At 44.4% G+C, this 27988-nt stretch overlaps 2 protein-coding genes across 7 annotated transcripts; one reads left to right on the top strand and one right to left on the bottom strand.

The window, feature by feature from the left end:
- Positions 1–50: 50 nt before the first annotated feature.
- On the bottom strand, positions 51–12371 carry esrp1 (epithelial splicing regulatory protein 1). 5 transcript variants are annotated; one of them, XM_053431674.1, is made up of 16 exons: positions 11987–12371; positions 11381–11542; positions 11150–11266; positions 10707–10818; positions 9931–10164; positions 9209–9263; positions 8981–9091; positions 8696–8828; positions 8511–8553; positions 7599–7918; positions 6591–6815; positions 6248–6500; positions 4572–4752; positions 3127–3268; positions 2487–2576; positions 51–1433 (listed from the first exon to the last, which is right to left on the bottom strand). In XM_053431674.1, the coding sequence occupies exons 1-16, from the start codon at positions 12116–12118 to the stop codon at positions 1299–1301; spliced, it is 2445 nt and encodes an 814-aa protein (XP_053287649.1). In that variant the 5' UTR covers positions 12119–12371; the 3' UTR covers positions 51–1298. The 5 variants fall into 5 exon arrangements, with proteins under 5 accessions (XP_053287649.1, XP_053287650.1, XP_053287651.1 ...); XM_053431675.1 differs by having other exon boundaries at positions 6260–6500; XM_053431677.1 differs by having other exon boundaries at positions 1296–1433; positions 2454–2576.
- Positions 12372–13447: 1076 nt separating this feature from the next.
- Positions 13448–27926, top strand: virma (vir like m6A methyltransferase associated). Of its 2 annotated transcripts, none has more exons than XM_053432858.1 (27): positions 13448–13577; positions 14010–14122; positions 16659–16745; positions 17714–17762; positions 17851–18013; positions 18132–18251; positions 18709–18915; positions 19496–20220; positions 20540–20677; positions 20757–20983; positions 21093–21620; positions 21716–21870; positions 21952–22034; positions 22644–22737; positions 22856–23244; positions 23349–23504; positions 23590–23825; positions 23910–24159; positions 24245–24462; positions 24579–24711; positions 24845–24988; positions 25068–25222; positions 25453–25549; positions 26223–26389; positions 26493–26839; positions 27256–27402; positions 27498–27926. In XM_053432858.1, the coding sequence occupies exons 1-27, from the start codon at positions 13515–13517 to the stop codon at positions 27740–27742; spliced, it is 5436 nt and encodes a 1811-aa protein (XP_053288833.1). In that variant the 5' UTR covers positions 13448–13514; the 3' UTR covers positions 27743–27926. The 2 variants fall into 2 exon arrangements, with proteins under 2 accessions (XP_053288833.1, XP_053288832.1); XM_053432857.1 differs by having other exon boundaries at positions 18709–18945.
- Positions 27927–27988: the final 62 nt, after the last annotated feature.

Genomic DNA, 27988 nt, shown 5'->3' with positions numbered 1-27988 from the left:
AATGAAAAGCTCACCGGTCAAAAAGCGAAATCAAACACCTGGAGATCAGCCGACTTCATGTTATGTTTATTTATTGTTTTCAGCATGGCCACAGCGGGACATCCTGAGCAGGAGTTTGCGCTCCGACTGTGGAATGCGAGTACAGCAACACGGAGCCCTAACAGAAACTTTTCAGGGAACAAATGGCAATTCAATTCACGAGGTGCACATCGGAGGTGTGCTTCACTCCCTCTCCACCTGCTCTGCAAAGGATTTAGCTATCGGGGGAATTGGCAAAGGAATTTCGTTAGACTCAACTGTTTACTCGATCACATTTCCCCAACATCAGCGCAGATGGTGGAAGGAAGACAAGGGAAAGTGTGAGGGGACTGATGAGTCTTTACTTTACAAAAAACATGTAATCAAATCCGCCAGAAACAAACTCCGGCTCCTGACATCGACTCGTTCAGGTGAGAGCTTGTGATAGAAATGATCCGTGTACAAGTGTACAACCCCTTGGTGAGGTTACTAGAACTAGGGCTATACTTTTTTTAGGTGGGAATCCAAACACAAAAGGCAAGAGAACATTGGCAAATACACAACAAGGAACCTGACCCGTATAGGGCGCACAACAAGGGATGTGTGAGATGTCACATTTCCTTTTTTTTGTTTTTGTAAGTGAAGTCTGACGCAAGGATCCGACTATTTGACAAACTCACAGTGTAACATAGTCATTCAAAGATACTGCTATTATATTCGTTAATAGTCTTATTGATTAGCAGTGCATTGATATTTGGCATAATGTAAACATCTTAGTTTCACTACTAACTTCTTCATGCACTAAAGCTTCCAATACAATCACTATGTACTGTATCAAATGTGTATAAACATAAAATGTATTTGCATAAACAGATTGAGTATTAAAACGTCAACACAGCCATGTGTAATACTCACTCTCATCGTTTTCACACTCGCACGTTCACTCTTCACAGAAAAGATTCAGAAAAGATTTAGCTCGGTTGCCACTCGGTCTTTCTTCTCTAGTTTGGCTAGCAAATATATCAGAGTGATTAAAATATCGTAACATGTTTAAAAAAAATCTCTATAAAGCTTTTAAAATACACACTGTGCAATATAAGACAAAACTGCTATTTTTTGGGCTAAGGCCCCAATGATTTTGGTATAAAATACATTAATTTCTGATCTTAAAGATATAAATAACACAGCTAAAAGACTCTTTTTTTTTTTTTTCTTTTTCTTTTTTAAACCTAACAATACATCACAAGTCACTTTCACATGACCTCTGTATATGTGTGACCCTACAGCAGGGTCAGGTCCAGGTACTGTCCCGCCTGCTTGGACATGAGAGCAGGGAGGGACATGAGAGCGGCGTCACCTCCGCTGGACTGACCAATCAGACTGCTGTTCAGGAGGGAAACGGACTCCAAGGGACTCTGGAGTGGGGGAAGCAGAGGGAGAGAGAGACAGAAGTTTATTATCCCAGTGCAAAAGCAACAAACTCAAACCAGCACCAGATGTTAGCCGCCACCTTCTTCACCGCTTGAGGGCTACACCTGCAATTACCCACCTAATGAACATTACACTAAACACACCAGCAACTGACCGTTCACTAAACCACGTCCCCCTGAGTTACGTTTTTTTATGTTTGTCAAGCTTTGCATTCTTGCAAACACATGGAAGTAACGATTACTACTACTGGTATTACTTGTATATATTGTTTGTGCATTTCACCTTTATTGATAGGACAGAAACAGCTCAATGGGGAGAGAGGGTGGGAAAGACACCCACCAGAACCGAACCAGCTCAAGCCTCGTTACCAGTTGAGCTGGCAGGCTCCCCAGTTAGATAGTTTTAACAAGTCTAACTTGAGCAAATGACTAAAGTGGCCTTTCCTTAACATTTTGCTCTATGTTTTTGTTTTAAAAACCTGATGAAGACACTACTACTTTACGAAATCATGAGAAACCAAGTAAATCTACTACTACAGAGCCATGAATACACATTGTTTTAGCATATGGAGAAATCCAAGGCTTGATTACTGCCATGCGTAGTTCTGGCAGTATAGGTCAGGGTTTAGTGAACAGTCAATTGACTCTATTAGCGTAATGCTGCTACCTATAAAGACTCAGATGACAGAAATAGTAGCCAGTGGTTGATAAGGCAGATTTAAAGGGTCCTACAGTCAGAGAACAACATCCTGTAACAAGGATATAAAACAAAACCAAAGGATTGATTGAGAATCAAAGAGAATTCCTCTAACCACTCAACTCAAGGAGATATGTCCATTGTTGCTTCTGTGCGTGGTTAGTGGAAAATTCCCTCTTTAGAAAGAACACGTCACTCGTCGTGTCGAGTCCTGTAACCCTCGGTGACCAGTCAAGACCCAAGCCACAGCTACAATCACTGTCTAAACTAGATCGCCCCCCCTTGCTGAACCCCCAACCAATCCTTACCTGCCACCTGCTTTAGACACCTTAAATACACACCCATTCTTTGGGCTGCGTAAGCATTGTCCTGGCCGGGTCGTGAGCATGCAGGGCCCCATGGGCGTGCAAGAGAGCATCCTCGGGGGCGTACTGTAGTATGAGGAATGGGGGGGGAGGAATGACAGAGACAGGGGGCTGAAATACAGGCAACCATGGAAGCTAACCGCAAGACCACATGGACCTGCTGGGTCCACCGTGGAGGTCAAAGAGGCGTTCGACAATCTGAAATTCCACTCTTATTATTAATTATTACCTTTTTTGGTTTCTAATTTAAATAATTCGTATTTAGTGATTAATTAATAAGTATGAACCAAACAAACCCTCTTTTGTGTCATATATCCCTGAGACTCTTCACTCACTTCAAAGTTTAAAGAAGGTTTGAGTTCATCCAATTCAAGTCTAAGCAAGCAGCAGTGCAGGAGTGACAGAACAGGGAGAGTAGACGGGATAAACTAGTTTGATAGCCTCAGGGCAAACACAGTGGATGCCTGACAATACACACCCACAATAGAAGGAGATTTGAATACGACACTTGGATCTTACAGAGAAGCATGTGAACGCTGAAGTTACAGAGCACTGGTATGGATTCATAACTCCTAGACCTTAAGATGTGTTTTGTGTTTGTAGAGCCGTCTCTTACCTGGTATCCCTGCACTGCATTAAGCAGCTCTTTGACTCCATTGCTGCCGTAAGGCAAACCTGGCATACGCATCAACCCCCCTTGAGAGGAGATGGAGGAGGGGGAGGGGAAGAATCCTAAGGTGTTGGGTGAGCCAGGCGGACTAGAGAAAGAAAAGAGAGAACACATGGACAGACTGTAATCCTGAAAATATCCCGAAAGCAGGAAAAACTACTTTTGAAAAGTTGCAAAATTCAGAGCAAACAAAGCTCATAAGTGTTGGATTAACTTCAGGTGTCGTTTGTAAATAGCCTGTTTTCTCCAGGAGAGAAAGGCCCACAAGGGAGAAACAGAGGTCACCGATGTTTACCAAGTTCTCTGATACCACAGAGCTCAGTTATTAACTACCCTTGTCCCAACCGTTCTCCTTGGCAAGATGCCTTTCAACCAAGGGAAAACTGTTCCTGCCTATTTCTGGTGAATCAAACAGAATCTACGATGCAAACAAACCAACCAAACTGAAATGTACTTCCCATTCAAAGGACATTTTTTTTAAAAGAAAGGAAATGCGACTGTGTTATTGCAAAACTTTTGTTGTCATAGAACTCACCAAAATAATGTACATGTTTATGTCATTAGCTGCAGTGAGTGTAAGACATCTTGGATTTTTTTCTGTGTACTTATGTAATCAAAATAATACCAATGCAAACAGAAGGCTCGGAGAAATCAAACATATAAACAATACTGGTTTAGTCTCTTATTTGCTTACTCAGCAGCACACAGCCTGCAAGTCAACACAAAGTCTGAGAGGCTCTGTTTAGATCAGCTGCCACTTAAATCTATTCATTAGACCCACAAAGGAGTTTGTGTTTTCCAGGCCGTCATTTGTCTTTCAGCGAAAAAACTACTGAACCGATTGCCATGAAATCTTCTTGAGGGGCGGGGCATAGCCTGAAGCAGAACCGATTACATTTTCGAGCGGTTCCGGCCGAACGTGCGACTCCAGGCATCCCCCCCCCCCCCCCCCCCTCCCCTCTTTCTTAAACATGGCGAGATAGGGCGTTGACAGAGTGGTTCACTCCATATGGGAAAGAGGGTAGACATTTCTACAAACACTTCTTATTAGATAATCTAACAAATAATTTGGAGACTCGACAAAGCTCTCACAAAAGATATGTCCAATGATGATCAGGAGTGGTCACATCAGTAAGGTACTTAAGAACGTTGAAAGTATTTGAATGGGTTTTAGCAAACCTAAAAATTCTTCCAAACCATATTTTGGAACATAGCATCTCCAGTGACGTCATAACTCGTCATAAACAATGTGAGGATTGGTTCATTTTTAAGATGTCCAGAGTGAAAGAACAATCCAATCACAATTAAAGTCACTAGAATGAAGAATCAGGTAGTTAGCAAGAATATCAGCATGTGTCCGTCTCTGTTCATCTTTAATAATCGCTGGTTACCTGGGGTAGTACGCTGTGTAGTTCATGTAAAGCTGAGCTGTGTTGGGGTAGTAGGCGTGTCCTGGTGGCAGGTGGCGAGGGGTCAGCAACACCTGACCAATGGGAGGGTAGAGGGCAGCGGCGGCCTCTGAAGGGAAGACGGATGGCGCAGGAGAGAAGGCGTACGATGGAGGCGATAGACCTGGTGGGGAGAGAGCAGCGGGAGAGACGCACGACTTAGAAACACAAAGACGCACACAAACAGCAACACAAGTACACAGGGTCACGATGGTTAGGTCTGGTCATTGTTTGCTACTCAACGAGACGCTCATGCAAACTTGCAAACAATGGCCGCAACTAATAAAGACTCAGCACCTGACACATGTACCGTTCAGTGTGTGTGACAGAGCGAAGGCTTCTTTGTGCAGCACGTTAAACTAAACTGTGGCTTTATGAGAATATCTGGTTGCCAGGTGAGCAGTTTTCAAGCGTGAATTCCTTCTGGAGCCAATACCAGTACCGATATTAGGAAGTAAAATATTGTATGCATTTTCATAATAAGTGCAACTCTAAGATGTCATCATAAATTATATATGATTATAATATAAATGTATAATTAAAATGAAAAGACAAATAAATCCAAATATGTAGAACTTGAAGAAGATAAACAAAAAAAAATATTTGTTTACATTAAATGAAATCCTAAATCCACATATTTAATGCCTTGATTATTCTGTTTTCATATCAGAACATAAACGACAATAATAGATATGAAAATTTGTATCAGTGGACCAGTTAATCAGGCTTTAATCCCCTCAAAGGTTAATTGGGTGAAAAAATGTGTAGTAGTTTGTCGTTAGTCTCCTCAGCGTAGCCCCACATTCTTTTAAAGCAAACCAAAGTTGATCGGTCCCCTCAGTGTATTGAGACATTGGAAGGATTTAGCAGTCGACGTGTATCTACCCTTGTTTTAACCTGGCCTCACTACCAGCCATGTCTGACCTTGAATCACTGTTCTGTCTCTTTTTCATTCAACCTATTATTCAATGGAACTTGCTTTGAAAACTACAGGTGCACGAGTGCACATTTACAGTGAAGGACTTCATCTACACATCTATGCACCAGCGTTCAGCTCTACCCACCTTTCCCAGCGCTCCCGATTGGACAAGTAGAGGAGACGCTGAGGCGCGTCAGTCTATTGATGCTAATTCCCACAACCACCACTACCAATTTGATCAGACTGGACAGTTGTAAGACATTTTTACATAATGTAGAAGAGAAGAGACTGAAGATGTCTCGCTTACACTTTTCCAACCGTTTCAGATGTTAACGAATTACTGGAGAATTGGTTAGGGAGTAAAACAAGTAACCACCATGCTGCTGCAGAGATGAACTACAAGATTTAATCAGTTTGTGAAGTGCAGAATAAACAGGTACCATGTGAAGTTTCTCAGTGCATGCAAATTTATGATTTAATCACACTAATCACTAAAGACGTTCCACACTCTCACCAACACACACACACACACACACCAACACAAAGTTTCTCACACACAGATTTGAATCCTCCTCGTGAGACCAGATGGTCTCATCCTCCCACAGTACTAGATTAGAGAAAACCCAGCAACCCTGCCCCCAGGGCAGGAGCCCACCTACCCGGCAGTCCCGAAGCACCCCCAGCTCCCAGCAGCACTTACGTCTGGACTTACATGGCGGCGGGCTGAGCCCTGTCCCACTCCTGCTCCGGTTGTGTGTGTGTGTAAGTGTGTGTGAGAGCGAGCCTCCCATCAGCACCAGGCCCATCTCCTCTGCGCTGCAGGGGAACACCTCCACGTAGCGGCTGTTCGCCCCTCGCTGGCTGGACATCACATGCTTGTGGAGCCGCTGTGAGGCCTGAAGTGCTCTCTCTGCTGAGGTCATCTGGATGAAGCAGTCGCCTGATGGACGGCCCTGGAAACAGGCACGATCGGAAAAAATTATTGTAACATTGCGCCAGAAGAAGAAGTCTATGGGTGTGTCAGTGCGGGTTTTTGCATGTACCTGCTGGTTGAGGACCATATGCACACCATGTGGTCTGATGTCGTGTGTAAACTCGCCCAGGAAGGTGAGGATGTCCTCTATGCTCGCTGTGTAAGGCAGCCCCCTCAGCCTCAGACAGTCCCTCAAACCACCCGGAGGAGGAAGAAGAGACACCGCAGGTAGGACTGACACCAAGGGGGCAGGGGCCACAGAGATCAGAGGGGCAGATGAGTACCGGTTCAACACCTAAAACACACACACACACACACACACAGTTTAAAAATAACATACACTGCCTGAAGCAAAGACTGTCAATGGATCAGAAAGGGATGGATGCCCTATTTTCCTCCTACTCCAAAATACACACCTACGGATTATGATACATTCATTCTTATGTATGGTTAAAAAAGGGGCAAGAATAAAGTCACCTGTCAACACACACCTTGTGCACAACAAAGACTTGGGCACACTGTGTTTAAAGGTGTTTCAGTGTGAGACGGGAATTGGCTTGTTGCCAGCACGTCACCTGCATGTTTGCATTTCTGGAGAGGACCAATAAAGCCACTTAGTCCGCCATACAAAGAAGCATGAGAAAAGGCATCTGCATAGATACGTCTGTGGGCGTGCACTGATCGGTTAGCATAGATAAGAAAATGAGTCCATGTGTTCACCGCACGAGAAGGGAGCGGTGGAAGGCGGAGAAAGAAGGAAACAGTTCCAATCCATCTCGTTATGCAGGTTCCCACCCTTAAGCTCTAAACCAATAATAATTCCTACGACTGACTGTGGAGAAAAGGAGCACACCCACACATTGTCACTCTAAGCTGTGTGCACACAAACAAACTTTTTTGTCCACAATAGACCAACAAGATAAGAAAAACAAATAAGATCAACAAACCCTTAATCCGAAAATGATGAAGCAAATATTGGAAACGTTTGTCAATGTATAACTAAACACACACATGAATCCACTGTGCGGTACAGTGTGGAAAGAAGCGCACCCATATTCAGGCGGACACCCTGACATACCTGTTGGACCTCTGCTGCCGTGCTCTTGAACAGCTCAATGTATCTTCTCCCCAGGATTTCCTTGTGTTTCCTCAGGGCACACTGGGCGTGTTCCTCGCAGGCAAACAAGACAAACGCATCGCCAGTGGGACGTCCGTCTGGGTAGTGAACAAATAGGATGCCGTCCCTGCCTCCACTGACCGGACATGTCTCTTTAATGCCGTCTCCTGGGGAGAAGAAGGCGAGCACCTGCTCGTGTGTGGCGATGAATGGAAGACCCCGCATCCTCACTATGATCTGGTCCTCACGGGACAGGAACATCGCTACCTCGTTGGAGGTACCTGGCACACACACAAGGATACAGACACACCCACTTAACCACAAGAAGCTACGATGATCACACTGTAGCCTGTAAAAGCATTCAGTTTTCCTTGGTAGGGTTACTTTTTGGTTATGTTTTCTGTGGCACTGTTTGCACTTTTCTTTCAGTCCTGACTCCACTTGTATGATGAAGCACTTAATAGCTACATCGTTGAAGTTATTATCATTCTATGAAAAAAGTCAGTTGCACTGTAGTTTGGTCAAAGTAGCCATTGAGACTGAAAGCTATATACAAAGATATCTGATCTTCAAATATCTAAATGGAATTATGAAAATAGCTGAACACAAGCTCCTACATGCAACAATAAGTCTGGGTAATATGGCTGCCTGAGCGAGTTTGCCAATATGGTGAAGTGAACCAGGCATCTTCAAACCAGAGCACGTCCTTCCTGTTGGAATCTATTAAATCTAACAACTGTACATTTTGTACGAATACCAGAACAAGAAACCTAATAGATCTGAGCTCATGCAGTTTTAATTTATACCCAGGTTACTGCGGATAATAAATGATATGTCAGTTGTTGATAGCAGTCCAATGTTTTATTGTCTCACCTCCAGCTATCTTCAGGAAGTCCTCTCCTGTTGCTTTGTAAACCTGCCAGGAAAGCAGTTGGTAAAGAATGATTGACATCATCAGGTGTATGAAGGGAAAACATAAAGGTAACTAAATTAAATCTAGGGTGGTGTGGTGTAAATTTTCTTTATTTGCAATGTCTAGATGGGCTCGGACAGGTTACCTCTATGTATCTGTTGCCCATATGGTGTTTGTGTCTCTGCAGAGCCAGGTCTCTGTGTTCTTCACTGACAAAACGAACCAGAGCTTCTCCGTTCCTCCTCCCCTGAGCGTTCAGACACAGTGCAGCCCCTCCTCTGAACAACACAACATAGAAAGCCTTATAGCACTCTGTAAACCTTAAGTCAACAGCAATGGACACGTCCCATATAAGATGGGGAAATATGAAATGTCCACATATAAGCCTGTATACATGAGAGTCGCCTCTGATAAACCAACAACAACGTACTTGGCAATGTTGAGTCCTCTGAAGAATCGAGCAATATCCTGATCAGAGGACTGCCATGGCAACCCTCTGGCTCGGATCACTGTGTAGTCGCACACTTTCTCCATCTTACTGCTGCACACACATTAGCACACACATTAGCACACACATTAGCACAGCAGGAGGGGACATGGAGTTGGTTTCAGAGGCAGAGAACAACGAGTATATTCGTATTGAGCTAAATGTACTCACCAGGTTCCAGTCTCAAACTTCTCATTAACTCTCTCCGAGTTAGAAAATGTGTGACCTGCGATAGGAAAGCAACACAGTTTGGTAAGATTATTACACAAAAAGATTATATAAAGACTACTGGACGGGTTTCCACAAAACGTGGATGTGATATGAATGAGGGGAAAAAACATTGAATTTTGGTGCAGATCTGGATCCAGGGGAAAAAATGTCACTTTCTTTTATACTGCGAGATAGGGAAGTCCTGGATGTGGGTGGGAAAAAATCTGGCATATATAGGGGACTGATATCTTTACAAGTGTGTCAAGTTGAAGCATCTTGAATTTAAGGGGACTATTGGGCCTTGGCGGAGGTGAGTGCCATTCTAATTGTTATTTAAAAATACTGATTTTTTTGATTGGCCTGTCACATGTCAAAAAGTAGCAAAACATTTCACCAAACCCCAATTTCCCAGATATTGACATTAACATGTCTTGATTTAGTTATAGCAACCGTTTATAATCAAGTTACGTGTATTCCATTACAATTATATAGCACAAAAAGAGGAAAGTCCCTAAGGAGATCATTAAATATTCAGGATTTTTGCTTGAAAATTATTACATTTCCACATTAGTTGCTGATTATTTATGAAGTAGTGTACTACTCTGATCCTACTTGTAAACACACAATACATCCCTTTGCCGCACTAACACATTGTGTGAAATCAAGTAATTAATTCGACTCACCGAATGGCTCAGAGAGCAATGCAAGGACGATGCTGGCCATCATCTTGACCTGCTGTACGGCTGCCTCTGCAGACAATATGGCTGAGGGGTCCGGGATGGCTGGGCTGTCCGGGGGGGCTGAGGTGTCCGGGGTGGCTGAGGTCTCCAGGGGGGCTGAGGTGTCCAGGGGGGCTGAGGTGTCCGGGGTGGCTGAGGGCTCCCACATGGGGGGCACATCAACAGGTAGACCCAGAGCTGAGAGGCACTCGGTCAAGGGATGTAAACAAGGTGCAGTCAAGATAATAAAAACAGGTCACACACGTATATATGGCTTTGGCTTTATGAGGGTAGGAGAAACCAATGGGGAAAAAACCCCAAAGAGCAGAAAGAGAAACTATAGCACGCAAGGCAAGACACACACCCACACACACACAGTGAGATGTTAGTTTTCCGGTTCCAGTGGGTGTGTGGGGTTTTCGCTGTTGGCTAAACACACTGTTTCACTGAACACTCTGTAAGGTGCAGCCATTGTTTCCCTATTTGCATTTCAAAACCTCTAGTCCTGCAGCCAACACCCCGTGCCTTGTAAACCTCTAATGCGTGTGTTGTGTGTTTCCGAGCATTATAATGTGCACATGAGAGCATGTAACACACAAGGAACTAATATGAAAAACAATCCAAAATACCAAGAGTTAAGCGTTAAATAAACAACTTACAGCAGAGTAAAAATAAAAGTTTAAAGAGGCACTCGCAAAACAAATACAAACAGTTCACGTGTTGACAGTTTTGAAGGATACACTCTGCCATGGTGTGTACATTCGAAGCCTTGAGGTCAGACGAGGGGAAGTGCTTCTTGAACTCTTTCCGCAGGTCAAAGAACGAGAAGAAACAATCCGGCACCAGGATGTTCTTGAGAGGGAGGAAATCAAAAGGAAGGATGTGAACATGTGGCAGCTGCCGTTTTATTGCACTTATATTGGTGTTTGCACAAGCTGCTTGAGTCGTCTGCGCAACGCCATGGTTTGGAAGACGTGTGTGAGCATTTCATCAGAGTGCCTGTGCGCAGATGCTTTTTGCCCCAGAGAGAACGAGATAGGTATGTGCATGGGCGTGTGTCATTAGACCTGTTTGCGAGACCGTCTCTCTCGACTTTCACCATGAGATCGCGTTCAACCAGGAGCACAGCGCTGACACAACACTCTGAGGCTGCAGCGAGGGAACATCCACCCAGCCCGCTCACCTTGCTGGCGGCCTCGGGGTGAATCACTTGGCGGATGTGGAGCTGCCCGTCTGTACACAAACACACCGACGTGCCTGCGCCCGCACTGTTCACCTCATTTGTCAGCTGTAGGTGAAACTGCAGAGGAAATCAAACGTTCAGAAAATATAGAAAAAAATGTTAATATTCTATCCCCGGTGTGTTGATAATTACGATAAGTCTACCCGTCTTATTCGAGGGAGACATTATCACCTGGTTTAAAGCTGCCTCGAGGTTTGCGGATGTGGAGACGCACTCTGCTCCCGAGCCATTCTCCTCCTCGACGCTCTCCTCCACCACATCCTCCTCCTCCTCCTTCTCCTCCGTCATGTCGGAGAGGTCAGGCTTGATGAGGAGCTCATTCACCCGGCCCAACTGGTTCACAGGACAAATACATGCGTGTCTTGAAAACAGCCTACGTACAAACTCAACTGACTACAAGACATTCAGTATGACAGTTTGGTGACATATAGACGAGTCAAATAACCAATAAATAGATGTTTATTACATATTGTTTATTACACATAAAATAATAGTCACACCATTTGTACTCGCTGGATAACTTTAGTGCTTATAATGGACTTGTAGATGTTTTAGTAGATGTTTAATAGATGTGTACATAGAGCAAACTTATCTGACTCGTAACTTGGCCCATTTAATTAACACATATTATTGATATTAGTATTATTGTTAATGTTTAAGTCTCTTTTCTACTTTACTGCTCATTTAATGTACCAGCACATGTTCTACTTTAGAATAACTTTGATAAGTGCAGTTAGTGGTGTGTTAATAGGATTTGGTTTGTTTTTCCTTTTTTACCTTTTTGTTCTTTACGTCCACCAGCTGCCAGACCAGCCGCACCAGCTCCTTCTCGTCGGATCCCAGCAGGTCCCCGCTGGCGCCAGATGTGGCGGTGAAAGCCACTACCAGGTAATCTACCTGCGCCGTCATCTGAGCTCAGACACTCCGCCCGACACAACAGAAAACACGGGGCAAAAACTTAAAGCAGTACTACGCGGGGATAGCGAGCGGTGAGTCGGTGGACACGGAGAGGGGACGCCGGTACAAACGACACCTGAGCGGAAAGGTGAGAGCTCCAGTAGATCCAGGGTTCGTCGCGTGTGAAGGATCAAGCGAAACCTCCCGCAGTCACCATCTCGGAGCAATGGCTGAACCTGCCCCGGGTATTTGTAGAGGAGCGTCTACCTGTGCGACCACGTGACCCTCTACCTGCCCCCGCCCTCCTCCAGGTGCTTTACATGTCGGGACGTGGCAGAGCAGGGAGGACGGACACATTATACATCTGTATGTGTGTTTCTGTTAGGGAGAAGGATGTGAGGGCCCCGGCAGGTCGGGAACTATTAGAAGAAGAGAAAACCTCAAAACCTTTAACTTATCAATCAAAATGTCCCTTTTTCTATGTTTATTGTTTTTAGAAATGTAAATAAATGCTATATATATTACTATTGAGGCCATGTGTATGAATACAGAGCCCAATCAACCAATAAAGAATAATCAACAATCAATGCAGAAATGAGCTGCTGCAAGTACAAAGCTTTATCATATAAAAAATCAAATAACCAAAGGGGTGTATTAAATGTTTAATTAGTTAACCAACTGATACACTGTTATTATATCATCTCTAAACTATCATTAAATAATGACACAATTAAATATACCTCTTCTCACACCGGATGAAACTATTGCACTAAATAACCACGACAACAAAAGAAGAGAATTAATTATAATCAAACACCACATTTTATTGTAGCATAAGTGCCAATAGAAATGATCAACTGTGTTTTCAACCTCGTTTAACGGAGAGAAACTTGACAAATTATTAGATAATATAGTATTTATCTCAAGGGTTTGCATTACTCTCATCCTATCCACTGTGTGGCTTTTGACTGTACTTTGTTGTACTATGTACTAGGTTTTGAGTACTTAATATGTTGCACACTTATATGATCTGTCTACTTCGGCATCGGAGAGAAATGATATTTCAATCCCAGCAGATACAACCATAAAGTTGACTTTGATATATTTTCAGATTTGATTATCATTACTCTGACAACTTAGCTGGTGCTTTCCCTTCAAGTTATTATTATTGAAATTATTAGTTTTATTATTATTATTACAATAATAATAATTATGATGATTATGCAATTACATATATTTTACACTTATGGAATTCAAAGTTATGTGTTTACTGGGGGGGGGGGCGGGGGGGGTTTAAATATATCATGCATGTTGTTGTTTGTTTCCCTTCCTGGAGCTGAACTTGCTCCGGAAGTGTTCTTGCAACCCGGAAGTTTACCCCCTGGCCCGACCGACATCAGAAGAAGCAATGGCGGGGGATATTGCCACGGAGCTTCTGTTTCTAGATACGTTTAAACACCAGAATGCAGAGGTAACTGTCCCGACGCCTGCACGCACCGCCGCTCGATTCCCTACAGAGCTGCCCGCATTCAAAATCTACATCTGTTTTTTTCTGGAGTTTGGGACAGTGATGCCTAACTTCCAAGCTAACGATGTTAGCCTGGCTAACAGAAGCGCACGTTAACGCCGCAGTTAACAGCTTTTATTGAACCACACACTTCACACCTGCACATTCAGATGCATCGCAATACGAGCTTGAAATGTGGTTTTATTCACACAGTCATGCAACTGCAGCTGCCTTCCTGTGCATCCTGTCGCAGTGTGTTGTGTTGCTAGCCAGGTGGCTAATGCTAACTGTTAGGTCTCAGCCTGGCCATGTTTATCTCAGAGGGAGCAGCACAGGTCACTCATCTACTCTGTATTAACTGTGTGCGTGTGTTCATTTGTGATCGTGTCCACTCAGCTAACCAACGTGGATGTGGTGCGGTTTCCTTGCGGGGTGTTCGTCACAGAGGTGCGGGTCATTCCTCCAGGAATCAAAGCTCACAGTAACTTACCTGACAGCAGAGCTTTTGGGTAAGAGACACACACACACAAACACACTAGCACAAACATTCAGCTGACATCCCATTGGGTTCATCCATGTGAAAATAATACAGTCCACCATCATGGCTGTCTGCAGTGGTCAGGTTTTGTTTTGGGGGCGTTTGTTCCACTTCATGGTCATTCTTTTGGAAATATTGAATTATATTAGGTCAAAGAATTTTCTAATAATTAATCTAAGCATTGTATACTAACAAGACCCTCAATTTATCAGATATTTTATAGTCTACACTAAATATAGTTTATATATATATATATATGGATATATTATTTACCTTAAGAATAGAACACTTAATACTCTTTAGACGTAGTAAAAAAAAAAAAGGCTTTACAAAACTGCTGACTTGGGTTTAATACTACATCATTTTCTGCCCTCGTGTTTCCTTTCTGGTGTTAAGATTTTAAATTTGGGAAAATAAGAGTGTTGGAACTTAAGCCATCCTTGGAATCGACAGATACCCTAAGACAAACTATCAGAACTGCTTTGGTTGAGAAAAGGCTGGATTGGAGCATCTCTGTTGGCTTTAAACCCAGGAACCTCATTCCTTATGATCGCCTTCAGAGATGATTGTTTGCTACAGATACCTGAGATCTATGTGTTCCTGTAGGAAATGGAAAGATCCACTGCATTAAAATAACACATGAGTGAGTTTGACACCTGAGATCTATTGTTAAGCAGGTCCTGATTCTCACGGAGCCTGTTGGGTAAATGTTCGAAGTAATTTAACTGGATTAATGTTCTCGGTGGTTAACCGTGCTCAAACTAAAGTAGAGTAGTTGATAAAAAAGGTGATCAACATGGACATACATTATTAAACTTATATATATAATGATGTCCTTATAGTTTGGGAATAGATTTTTTATAATCTTTGCTATGTTAAAGCATAAACAGTATGGAAAGTCTCTGACTAGGGATGTCCCGATACAACTTTTTCACTTCCGATACGATACCGATATTGTAGCCTTGAGTATTGGCCGATACCGATATCAATACGATACGATATAGGCACAAATCATACATATATTTATTCCTTATTTTGTTGTGTGGAATGTTAGAAAAGGCTTGATAAAGTGATGTTACTGTTACTGATGTTGTAGTGATATAACAGAAAACAATAGTCAGCAACAGTAGGTATAGGAAAAACTGACCCATTTATTATTAACCAATTGGTTACATAAATTTTAACCTTCAACATAAGAGTATTACCTCAACAAATCCAATGAAAACAAAATGTTATATTTAAAGTGCAAAATAACCACTGGTTACCAACATCATTATACAATTGAATAGAATAAATTAAATTTTAAAGTGCAAACAATTCAAGTTCACATCAGTTATTTTTCTACTGTCAGCATATGTTGGAAACAACTGTGGGCAGGGACAAAAACAACAAAAACTATAGGAATAATGTAGCGAGGTTCGAGGTGCTCCATTAAGCGTTTAAACCCGACATTACTCACCACCGACAGGGGCTGGTCATCAAGCACAATAAACTGGGCTATCTTTTCTGTTATGGCCATTGCCTTTTTGCTGTCCCGTGGTAGTTTGTCACGTCTTGCAAAGCTTTCGGCCAGCGTGGGTTGCTGAAGCGAGCCAGAGGCTTGTTGCTTCGCCTTGCTGCTCTCGCGAAAATCCTCATGTTCTTTTTTGTGGTGTTTTTTCAAATGTGCGATGAGGTTGCTTGTATTGAACCTTCCCGGTTCTGTCCCTCCACGGGACACTTGCGCCTGACAAATGTTGCATTTAGCTGCAACGTCTTTGTCCGAGTTTACGGTAAAATACTTCCACACAGCCGACATCACTACACCTTGCTGCAGGCACACACGTTGTCGTTGTTGTGATCACGTGGGTTGTATATGCTGGATCAGAGACGCTCTTCTTCCGCGGCCGGCACCAACGTTAATTAAGGGGCATTACCACCTACTGTGTTGGAGTGTGATCAAACCAGAGTCACCTATTATAGAAGTCCTGGAGCGGTAAATGGACAGCTTATATCGGAGCGCTTATATCGGAGTTTTTAGATTCAGTCCGATAAAATCCGATATTCACTTTTTTGGCTGATATCGGACTGATTTCCGATATCAATATCGGATCGGGACATCCCTATCTCTGACGCATAAAAAAAATGCATGTTACACACTATAAATTTGATATCCCCTTGGTTCACACTTGGTAAACCAGAGAAGACATAAACAATAGCAACATGTCAAGTCAGGTCATAATACATGTCATCCAGTATAGCACGACCAACCTCAACAATAAATCAATGTAAATTACTAAACACACATCCTGAAAATGTCAATTAAATTGGGATATTATGCTCTTTAAAATGTTTAGAATCATAACAGATGTGTTCCATTGACTTATAATAGATTTGAGGTTTACCCATAAAGGATCCACGTAATGTATGTTATTTTATTGCCCACCCCTATGTTCATGTATAACTCATTACTGTCGAAGTCTCGTGAATGAAATCTCCTCACTGTACATGTGCTTCTATGTTTCCAGGGAGACGTCTCCTCACGCCTTCCAGTTGGAGCTGTTCTTCAATAATGTGGCCAAACCCAGCCACCCCGCCTTCAACAGACTGGGCAGGTCGGAATGATCTTCACTCTTCACGTTCTGTTTCTGTTTCCCTCCTAGCCCCTCCTCATTTTCCATCTCTGCATTTCCTGGATCGGTCCTGAAAGTGCTTCAGTCTGTCTCACCTGTAAAGCCAGTCCCGGTAGCATCTGAACCTGGTTCTCAGAGGCCGGGCTGCACCCACCCATAATCAGTCCTCTTTGTTCCCATGCTGGCTAACTGGTCTCTCCAGAAACTCAACCCCACCCACAGTAACTACAAGTGACACAAAGACTTAGAGGTCCCACTGAAATACAGCCAAGCATTTTTATTCTCACCTCCATAATAAAAGAGGTGTGCTTAGTGACACCAGAGGATAAACCTTTATTTAGAAGTGTCCGTTGCGTAAGAGAAAACTCTTAAGGGGACCTCGTGTATCTCCACGAGAAATGTTGGAGAAATATTTTTGAACCGTTGTCATTCATATTTAAATATTCACAACATAAACAAGTATGACTCAAATATTTTTTAGCCTAAGAATCAGTTTGGTAGGCTGGTGGGGTGATCTGGTGATAACCCTAATGTGTTTTGTTTTTAAGCAAGATACATTTTTAATGGTATGTTGGTGTTAATAGCTGCATTTATTTTTATGGTGTGTGATTCTCTCACAATTATGTATAAGGTTGATTAAATTCAACTGAGGACAGAATCGTCCTTCACGGATTACTTAATTTCAATAATTTACCGAGATCTGAAGAGGCAAGGTTGCAAAATAAATCTGCTTCATCAGCTGACAGCTGACAGGAAATGAGAGAAGGGGAAGATTTGTGGCACAATGACGATGCTTTTTAAACGTAATTGCACAGAATTAAGTGCTGTTTATAAATAAGGATAATCTAGAATTGAACTGTTGATAACTAAAGCCAGCCGTTTCAATATGTTCAAATTGTAGAATTGAACATATGTTTTAATCTTCTCTTTCTCACTTTGTCCCCCCACAGTCTGGAATATGATGAGAACAAGTCCATTGTGTTCAGACCCAGTGGGAAGGTAAATGATCGTCCATGTTAAAATTTGGTTCAGTGTTTTTTTAGCTCCCTTTAGATTTGTGAATATCTCAATGTGTTTGTCCTTCCAGGTGAACACAGACGGCCTGGTGCTGCGTGGCTGGTACACCAGTCTGACTGTGGCAGTGTACGGTACAGCGGAGCGCTCTCACGGACATGACCAAGCCTCGCCCCCTCCTCCACCACCCCCACCCCCACAACAGCAAACCGGGCCAAAGAGGATCGTTAAACAAGGTGGATAAATCCAGCTGAAACTACCCAATAATCCCACCTTAATATCCAATGAGTAGTTTATCACTTCTTTTCCCTAATTTTTTCATCGCATCGTAAATCTGTTGTTTGTGTTTTTAAGAGTGGGAAAAAGACGACCAATACAATGGCAGCCCACCCAGACCAGCACCCAGAGGGCCTCGTACTCCACCTGGACCTCCACCACCAGATGATGATGATGAGGAGCAGGTCCAAGTGACGGGTGAGCGCTTCAATAGTTTGTTATTTTACTTATTGTCTATAAGCAAGGATTCCCATTGTTTCAGTTAATTCACAACAATAGGACAGAGAATCTCTATTGGGTGTTGCTATATGTAGTAATTCATGACAGCCAGCATAATGTTGAACTAAATCTGTGCTAGCAAGATTATTACGGTATGGTAATGTGGTTGAAATTGGGTTTTCTATGTGTAAACTTTGCAGATTTGCCTAAATTTTCCTAGTGTAAATTGATTATTGAAAACCAGTGGCTCCCTGCCAGGTGGGAAAATAAAAAAAAGGTTGGAAAATCGTAAATTATAAGCATTATGTTTTAAAAGGGTTAAAACACCATGATGATTCCAGAACTCTTGTGCACAAATTGACAATTATTTTTTGAGAATAATTGCAGTTTCAGGGTATGTTGGTTAAACTGTGCATCTTTGCTGGGACATCTACAGTGGGCGTGGTCAAAGATGAGCCGCGCGAGGGTCGCGACGACTACCTAGAGGCCGTGTCACCTGAGAGATCCCTGCCTGCCGATGAGACGTATTCAGATGCTGAGCCAGAGGAGGGCGATGAAGAGGAGGAGCCGGAGGAGGAAGAGGATGCCCGTACAGAGGGAAGCGCTCTGGAGGAGGAGGAAGAAGAGGAGGAGGAAGATGAGGGTGAGGACGAGGAAGAGGAAATGGAGGAAGGTAGGGGAGTGCTTATGTGAGAGTAGGATAGGCTACAATCCCAAATGGACTCTTGGTCCCTGGACCCCTTGGTATCGCAAACTCACCAGACTTCCCAAGGGGCCACGGGAGAAGGGTCCATTTGTGGCTGATTGACAGTCCAAGAGTGTGTGCTCTGTCATGCTGCCATCATCTACAACTGCTGGATGCTTCAAACTCTCAAGTAGCCCTCGGCCGGCTTACTCTGAAGGCTTATGATCGAGATTCATAAGCTGTGGTTTGCAGTGGTACCTCACACATCCTCACAGCCTTGGCTGAGTTTGTGCTGTCGTCTCATCCCGCATGTCAAACTAACCCTGATTGTTTGGAGTGATGCTGCCGTGTCTGAGTGATATGGTGTGGGGATATATCTATGAACAAGCAAGAAAATATGTAGAAGTCCCTGGCCTCCTCATTCATTCTCATGCACATTTCTATGACTTAAATAGTAATTAAAGCCTTATGGGGATTTCTTTGCTGTAAATTAACTTTGTCCAATTGTCCTGCTCTTCTATCTCTCCCATGCTACCAGGAGACGATGGTTATGAGCAGATTTCCAGTGATGAAGACGACTTGGATAATAGTAGCTTCAAGTTGCCCACCTTTGACATGGACTACACTACGGAGGACCTGGCTTCTGTCCCACCGGTCCAGTATGACCCATATGAGCGAGAACTCAGGCCCCTGCTCTACTTCACCCCCCCTTACAAGACTCGTTTTGATACCCAGTTTGAGAAGGCCATTGTTGAGGAGCCCAGGGAGGCTGGTGATGCAAAAGAACCTGGAGAAGAAGCTGACGCTGTTGCCCAACTAAAGGAGCTGCTGGGTAGCATTGGTGACGACAGAGATGCTCGCTGGGTCAATGCCCTGGAAGAGGCAACTGGACAACTGAGCAAAGGGTTGGCCTATTTAATTAAAAAGGAAGACAGCGAGGTGAAGGATCCAGTTGGAATCTTAGCCAAGTGGGCTCTCCAAGCTCTGAGCATGGAGGTTGCTCTCACACAGCCAATTGCACTGAACCTCAGACAGTTGAAAGCTGGTGCCAAGCTTGCATCACACCTGACTGAGTGCCCACAGGGCCTCACAGCGTTGCTGCGTGAAGGGGCCCTGGGTGTTTTACTGGAGCTGCTCCACGCAGACCACTTATCTTCCACTCTGAAGCTCTGTATCCTTAGAGCTCTGGACGCTCTGACTAGCGCTCCTGCTGGTGTGGAAGCTTTCCTACACACAGGAGAGTCGGAGAAGAGCGGATATCAGGTAAGCAATGATGAACAAGCACAGAAACTTCCAAATCATTTCTATGTTTACAGTACACTATATATTCAGGTTTCCTCTTCATTATTTAACATTGGACTCCAATTGGATTTCCTTAGAGCTAGAGAACAAAATCCAATGAAAATTCTTGATCTTCAATGTTCAAACTTTTTGAATGCAGCACATATTTAATTGATTCTGTCATTTACCTAGAAGCTAGTCCACATCACAGCCCACCCTTGACAATTGCAGAAAACAAACCTGTGTAGAAACACTGACTAATAGAAGAAACAGTATAAAGGTTGATCTTTGTCCTTTTCAGCATTTAGTCCAGCTGTTCCTACGTGAAGAAACCGTGAGGGTCATAACTGCTGGCAACGCCATATTACAGAAGAGTCACATGTACGAGGTACTGGTCGACCTACAGAATACAGCAGCAGCATGGAGTGAAACACAGCAGGTACACAGATGCACACACAGGTGTTCTTGAAATGCCAGAGTACATATATTTCTGTATTGATCGCAGCTATCATCCACAGGAGGACATGGAGGAGGCCGACAGCCCCATGGAGGAGGAACCATCGCTAGCCTACCCCCCTGTGTGCGAGGCAGAGCTCGATAGGTTGGCAGGGGTTCTGGAAGAGTTGCATCACCTGCTAGAGACGGCCCCTTACTGCATGGTGCAGCCACCTGGGAAAGCTTTCCCGACTTCTGCAAGAATAACGGGACCACAGGAGAGAGACGATCCATATCCAGCACTATATAGGTACATATTTACCTGCTGACCCCAAACCCTACACAATGCAGAAACTCTGACACATAGTTGAATGTTGTGACTGATTAGATTTATAATATTGCTCTTCCTTTTGTCACAGGTATATGCACGCATGCCATTTCTTGGAGAGCACGACAGTGGTGTTGTCGGCAGCTGCTGCGGCTGGGCACGTAGGTGTCACCACAGCAATCCGAGAGATCCTGCGCTTCCTGTCGCTCACCCAGCCAGGTCTGCTCTTCCTCCTCGCCCAGCCCAGCCCCACCAACCTGCTGCTACGTCTTCTGGCTTCAATGTCGGACGGCGAGAGCGAGGAGAGCACTTTGACCGGTGGAGAGGGAGCTCTCACCGGGCCCGGGTTCGGGGAAGAGGGCTTTGGTGTGTGGTTAATGCAGGCGCTGCATGCTCTGCAGGGTGTGTCGGAGCTCATGAGCCATGTGGCCACAGGAGGAGAGGGAGGAGCTGGACTGGAGGAAGGTGACAATGCAGAGGTACTGGGGTTACTGCATGCGCTCTACCTGATGACCTTCACTCAGACCGGTCGAAGTGCTGTGGCCCACGTTTGTAGCCTGGACAACAACCTCTCCTGTCTGGTGACCCTGCTCCAGCACCACAGCAAAGATGGACAGGGGTACAGCTGTTATCTTCTTCGCCTTTTGTTCCTCTTCATCACTTTGCACTGGTGTCTGATTATGTTTCCACTGTTTTTGTCTTCTCCTCCTTTAGTGAAGCGAAGGCTCGCAAAGCAGTGACATATAATTATGCCTGTATGCTGGTGTTACTCGTGGTGCAAAGCTCTAATGACCTGAGGATGATGGAACAGTTTGCTTCTCCACTGCTCGCCTTAGCCAAGGCTGATGACACCAATGCCAAGTTACAAGGTAGCTATCGTTAATGTAGACCTAGTTATGATGTTGCATATGAGGGTTTTGGTGTGACTGTTTCTTTCTTTTATTCTTCAGAGCTCAGTAAATGGTTGGAGCCTCTCGAAAAACTTCGCTTTGAGATCGGCAGCATTCCAACCCTCCTAGAGTACATTAAACAGGTACAGATCTTACTCAGTTAACATCCAGCATAAAGCAACATTTCACTATGTTTTCACTTTTCACTCTCAGTCTCTTATATTCCCTGAAGACAATCCTAATACTTCCTGAGTGATAAATCTCAGTTTTCAGTGTTTGGGTGGCTGCAAGAGATTTGTCTACAACATTGAGTTCTTTCTTGGAAGGAATCAAAGCCTCTCACATAAACCGAATCACCAGGGACTGACCTCTCTAAGTAAAATCTTTTTTATTCAGCTGATATTTATAGAGCTCTTTCAATTTTATCATCACAGGAAAATTTAGCATTTTTGTCGCCACGCTAAAAAAAACAGGTCAGGCTCATATCCCCATAACCTACATAAGAATGCAAACTTTATAAACAACAAAACTGTTAACAAAGCGAGAAGACACACAATAAACAGCGTGTCCTCAACACATCTTGCTTGTGAACTTCAAAATCATCAGTGATATACATTGCCTTGGAATGCAGCACTTCACTGACAAGTCTGAACAGCTCCAGCATATACCTGTTCCGTAGCATGTTTGAGTCGAGGCTATATGCAAATAATGATTGCTGTGATCTTTAAAGATGTATTTTCTCTTCGATTCAGAATGTGGAAAATGTGTTGACTGCGGACGGAGCTGGTCTTGTCACTGCGCTCAGGGTTCTCGGTCACATTGCCAGCCCCCCTCCTTCCGTCGAAGGTAAAGACGCAAAGCATGGCTTTATTTTTCAATGAATCAGAAATTAAGATGCCCCGTAAATACACTTCTAGTCTTCTCTATCATGCACATTTCTCACCATGTCGCCTCCTTTCTGCAGGTCAGCAGAGGGATCTCAAGTGGAGTCTCGCAGGGGTTCAGCTGTTCTCAGGCGAGGGTCTGGATACATGTGTGCGTATCCTGCAGAAGCTGTGCAGCGTGTTGCTGCAGCCATGGCGTGTACACGGACAAATGGGCCCCACGCCGCAACGCTGCATGATCCTCAGTATATGCATCAGCACGCTCAGGCTGTTGCGCACCATGTTGACGGAGCTCCTCCGCCGGGGAGCTTTTCAGTTCAGGGACACTCGTGTTGCCAGTGTGTTGGTGACGCTCCACATGATTGTTTGCTCCATCCCTGCATCTGGACGTCTGGACGGGGAGGAGACCAGAGTGCAGGCTTTAATTGTGGATGTGCTGCTCACTTTCACACAGGGTGTCAATGAGGAGGTGTGTGACTGAGGGAGGACGAGGCTATTTTGCGTAACCAATCAATACAACTCAAAGTGTCACGGGGAATCATTTTTCTGAGACAATGTGTGTGTTTGCTGCAGGTGACTCATACAGAAGAGACTCTGGCCAGTAACACTTGGTCGCTGATGCTGAAGGAGGTGTTGGGCTCACTGCTGAAAGCCCCTGAAGGTCTGTTCTCTGGTCTGACGCTGCTGTCTGAGCTCCTGCCTCTGCCACTCCCAATGCAGAGCACTCAGGTACCTCATCTCACTCCTACCCCTCTGCCTGCTTATCTGTGTGGTACATAAGCATGTTGGTGGTGACATACTGCTGTTTCCGTAGGTGATCTCAGTCCAAGATGTGGCTGTAGCCTTAAACACCAGGAAGCTGTGGAGCATGCACATACGGGCGCAGTGGAAAGTGTTTTCCGAGGTGCTGAGGTGTGTGTGTGGAACTACATGCCCTCCTCTCCTAGCCATGCTGCGGAGAGTGTTAGTTCAACTGGCAGACCTGTCTTCGCCCACTGCGACGCTCATCATGAAAACCCTGGTGGAGCTGCTGCTGGAGGAGCTGCAGCCGTGAGTGAAACACATTCACACACTAAGTTAATTGTGATTATGCTCTAAATTGTGTTTTAACTGAATAATGATTGCTAACTGCAGGGTGGAGGGGAAAAGTGTGTGCTGGGTCCAGGCCCTCCGTCTGCTCTCTTTGATGGATGCCCTGGTGTCACAGAGAGCTTGTAAGAGCGCAGCATTACACCTCCTGTCCGGGTCGGTGTCCGGAGATGAACAAATGGCCGATCTGTTCCCTTTGCTTCTGCCCCTGTTGGTTCCTCCCACCGGCGCCTGCTTACAACAGCAGCAGTGCAGCGAACTAGTGGGGACAATATTACAGTCACTGTGTGACCAAGTAAGTAATGAAGTGAGCATGAAACAACCCATGTCCATATAGGCAGAGGAATAAAACGGATATTAAAAATCTCTGTCTTCATCAGGACATTTCTTTGGTGATATCTCCACCTGGTGAAAGTTGTGTGTCCGAGGTCGAGCAGCTAGCCAATGCACTTCCGGGGCGAGAGATGATGTCATCAGTGTGCAACGCCTTGTTAGAGGTTTTGGGGAATGCAGAGAGCAGCGTCCCTCTCCTCCTCACCTCTCTCAGGACCTTGACATTCTTCACAGAGCACGACTATGGACTTTACCACTTCAAAGTGTAATGACAATGTATCATTCATGTTTCTTGGAATAACCACTGTTTCCTGTTGTGATTACTTTTAGATTCTTCTCTAAGTCAAACAAGCCGTTGGTGACACTTCATCTTTCTTTCAGTGCGCTGAAGAAACATGATGCGGCTCTTTGCTCACTCTTAAAGAGGCTGGTGTGTGCATTTAACAAGGACTCAGCAGATTTGCTCTCAGCTCTGCTGGACTTCCTCAGACAGATTCTCAACACAGACGCAATGGTTAGTTCTTGGCTCTATGTCTAAATAAGCAGTTGTTACATAATGAAAAACACTTGAGCTTTGTTCTCTCATAGATTTCCGTACAGTCTGTGATAGTTTGATTTTATTGTTGGATTTGTCTGTTCTAATTCAGTGTGTCGACGAGGCTCAGGGGTCTGGTGAAGAGACCTCCTTCTCCCATCCTCCACGGTTCCTGTCCGGCTCTGAGATGAAAGCTCTGCTGCAGTGGGAGGAGTCTGAGTCACATCCGCTCCCGACTTTAGAGAAACAGATTACGGTACAAATGATGCATTTATGGGGTTTTAATTAGGGTTGGTGAGGCCTTGACATTAAACTAACTGTCTGTTTGTCTGTAGAAGCTTTCTAAAGAAGATGAATCACTGGAGGCCATGTTGGAAAATGTGATTGTTCTGAGGCAGACACTGGAGACGGCCACCGACACACCTCCAGCTGCTGACACTGAGCCCACTCTGCCGGCTCCCGAGACACTCGGGGCCCAATTTAACCACAGGTTCAGTTGTTTTTGTGTGTGTGTGGATATCAAGTTTTTGAGGTCTTTGTCCTTAAAGTCATCCACCATAGTGAAAGCATGTACAATCCTAGTAAAGGAAAATGTATAATGACAGAATAATCTTATCAAATATTCATAACAAAATGGTGTTAACATGGCTTTTAGTACAAGGGCTTTCTTTGAAACTAGAGCCTGACTAATCATAACCTGTGTGCGCTTTTCATCTGCAGGACGGTGTTTATCCTGTCAGAAGCTCTGGATGAGCAGCTGAAGGCTCTGTGGTTCTCTCCCTTCCACACTGATGACATAGAAGTAGACCTTGACATGGTTAGTGTGCTTGTAAACACACAGTGCATGTGCAAGATCTCATGAGACCTTGTGAGGCTTCACAATTACAGAATTTTTTTTATCTCATTCAATTGGTGTGTTATTAATCACATGTTATTACTTCCTGTAGAATGACTGTTTTTGCACATTATCTTTTCTTTTCTAGTTCAATGTTTTTCAAAGTAAGAGCATGATAACAATGTATAGTTTAAAAGCTACAAACAACATGGTTAAACAGAAAAACAACATAACAACAAGGACATGAATTTTGGCAGTAATATAAGTAAACTAAATAAAGCCGAGTCGAATTCTACACATATTTTATAAACGCAATAAGATCAACACCGGCAAAAACAAGAAAACTTGAAATGTTGTCCTCTCTTATAAATTCAAAAAATAATTAATATATTATTGCCACACTTCTATGGTGACAACCCGAAAGAAAGGGACCTTGTTTGGTTCAAACCAGAACCAGAGACAAAGAAACAAAAGTTTCTTTCTCTCAGACCATAGCTGCCGTCCTTATGTTTTTTCTTTTGTTCTTAAGATTGAGTTGTGAAATCACTTAATGAAGTTGTTTATATTTTGGAAAATGAAAATGGTGACAGATGATCAGCTTCAGTGTTGGGACACAGTGTTTACCGGTCACCACTCTCTTCTCTCTGTGTGGAAGGTGAAGGTGGATCTGGTGGGTCTGGCTCAGGAGTGTTGTCCAGAACTGGACCTGAAGGCAGAGCTGGAGCGCTCCTTCCTGTCTGAGCCGACCTCCCCTGGTCACACCAAGACTACAAAAGGCTTCAGACTCGGCAAACACAAACATGAGACGTTCATCACTTCAAGGTTCAGGTTCAGTATTCGGCTCGTGTCCCTTTTAATATCCTTAAACTTTTTCACATAATCTTCGCTAAAATTACTAAGTGTAATTGAATGTTTGTCCCTGCAGTGGTAAATCGGATTACTGCGAGCCCGCTAAACGAGCCCACATCATGGCTGCTCCACGTGGCCGCGGAGGTCGAGGAGGGTTTGGACAAAATCTCTGCCGACCCCACGATATCTTCCGGCAGCGCAAACAGAACACTTCCCGTCCTCCCAGTATGCACGTGGATGACTTTGTGGCAGCAGAGTTTAAGGACATTACGCCGCTTGGGCTTTTGGCCCAAAAACGACTGCCCAAGAGCTCACCCAAACCCCCCACCAGAGGACTGTTCACCGGCAACAGAGGCAGAGCCACCTTCCACAGCCAGGCTCGCTTTTTCACTCCACCACAACCTAAAGGCGTCCTGCTAACTGGTAGGTACACACAGATGACGCACACACTGAGTCACAGACACTCACAATCTTTTCTGCAATATGAATGTATAAGTATCAGTCTTGACAATGGAGTTTGACTCAAAAATGTATTGTCAAGATCCACTTCCTGGCTTTTACCAGGGCTTTCATAAATGTTGTCACCACTCCATCATGATTCAACCATCTATTAGTTATATACCTGGGTCACATGTTGACCTTCATGAAAACTGAGCAGACCTCATTTACTGATGAAGTTGGTCAGATGTGGTTGAAAGCTCTGGATAAAGTTAGCAACTGGGCTGCAGGTTTTTATATTGAACTTAACGTATTTAGACTGAGCAGTATAAAATAGTAGTCTAGAAGAAGCACTTCTTGGCCAGTAGAGGGTGACAAATCATTTCGGTTTGGTTCGGCAGGGAACTACACTAGAAGAGAAGGAGGCAGAGGGTCATCATGGAGCGGCCAAATTCCAGGCATCACTCACAGAGGAACCTACAGCGAACCCCGGGGAGGCCAGAGCAACTTCACACGTGGACCGCTGCCGTCCAGACAACCCCCAGCAAGTATGTCATGCAGATATGCGCACACGTTTCAGGATATTTTTTGTAGGAATTTCTAAACACTGAGCTGAAAATATGGTTCTCTCTGTTTCTTCCAGGTGCGTATCGCCTCGCTCCTCGGGACCGAGCTCCGCGGGGCAGAGGAGGCACCGGCCTGTCATGGCTTAGCGGGGGTGGAGGTGGCGGCGGCGGTGCCGGAGGAGGAGGCGGGGGAGGCGGAGGAGGGAGAGGTTCTCAGGGGAGCAAGTTTAGCGGCGGAGGAGGAGGAGGAGGAGGAGGAGGAGGGAGCGGAGGTGGGAGCGGAGGTGGGAGGGGCAGGCACGTTCGCTCCTTCACCAGGTAAATTCACCTGGGTAATGACTGCAGCCTTTCGTGGCAACAAATGGACCAATCAGGATATGTTGTATACTGTCTCCATGGAAACATGGTGGGATGATGTTGTCACAATGACGTTCAGACTGTGTTGATGTTTTATGTTTTGTTATGAGTTGTATTGAGAGAATAAAGGTGATCGTAAATGAGCTTTACATTCTTATTACCCGTATGCTTATTAAAATGCGAAACTATTGCAGAGGGTTACGTGATCTAC

The sequence above is a fragment of the Pleuronectes platessa genome, chromosome 10 (assembly GCF_947347685.1).
Source record: "Pleuronectes platessa chromosome 10, fPlePla1.1, whole genome shotgun sequence".
Taxonomy (NCBI): domain Eukaryota; kingdom Metazoa; phylum Chordata; class Actinopteri; order Pleuronectiformes; family Pleuronectidae; genus Pleuronectes; species Pleuronectes platessa.
The sequence above is the reverse complement of the archived record's forward strand: the minus strand, read 5'-3'. Positions and strand labels throughout refer to the sequence as shown.

Bases quoted from the DNA above. Each gene is read 5' to 3' on its own strand.
- esrp1 (XM_053431674.1), bottom strand. From the start codon at position 12,118: ATGACGGCGCAGGTAGATTACCTGGTAGTGGCTTTCACCGCCACATCT. The intron at 11,543-11,986 runs GTAAAAAAGGAA...CCTGTGAACCAG, and splicing joins TGGACGTAAAGAACAAAAAG to TTGGGCCGGGTGAATGAGCT. The intron at 2,577-3,126 runs GTAAGAGACGGC...CTCATACTACAG, and splicing joins ATGCAGTGCAGGGATACCAG to TACGCCCCCGAGGATGCTCT.
- virma (XM_053432857.1), top strand. From the start codon at position 13,515: ATGGCGGGGGATATTGCCACGGAGCTTCTGTTTCTAGATACGTTTAAA. The intron at 21,871-21,951 runs GTAGCTATCGTT...TTTATTCTTCAG, and splicing joins CACCAATGCCAAGTTACAAG to AGCTCAGTAAATGGTTGGAG. The intron at 23,245-23,348 runs GTGTGTGACTGA...TGTTTGCTGCAG, and splicing joins CACAGGGTGTCAATGAGGAG to GTGACTCATACAGAAGAGAC.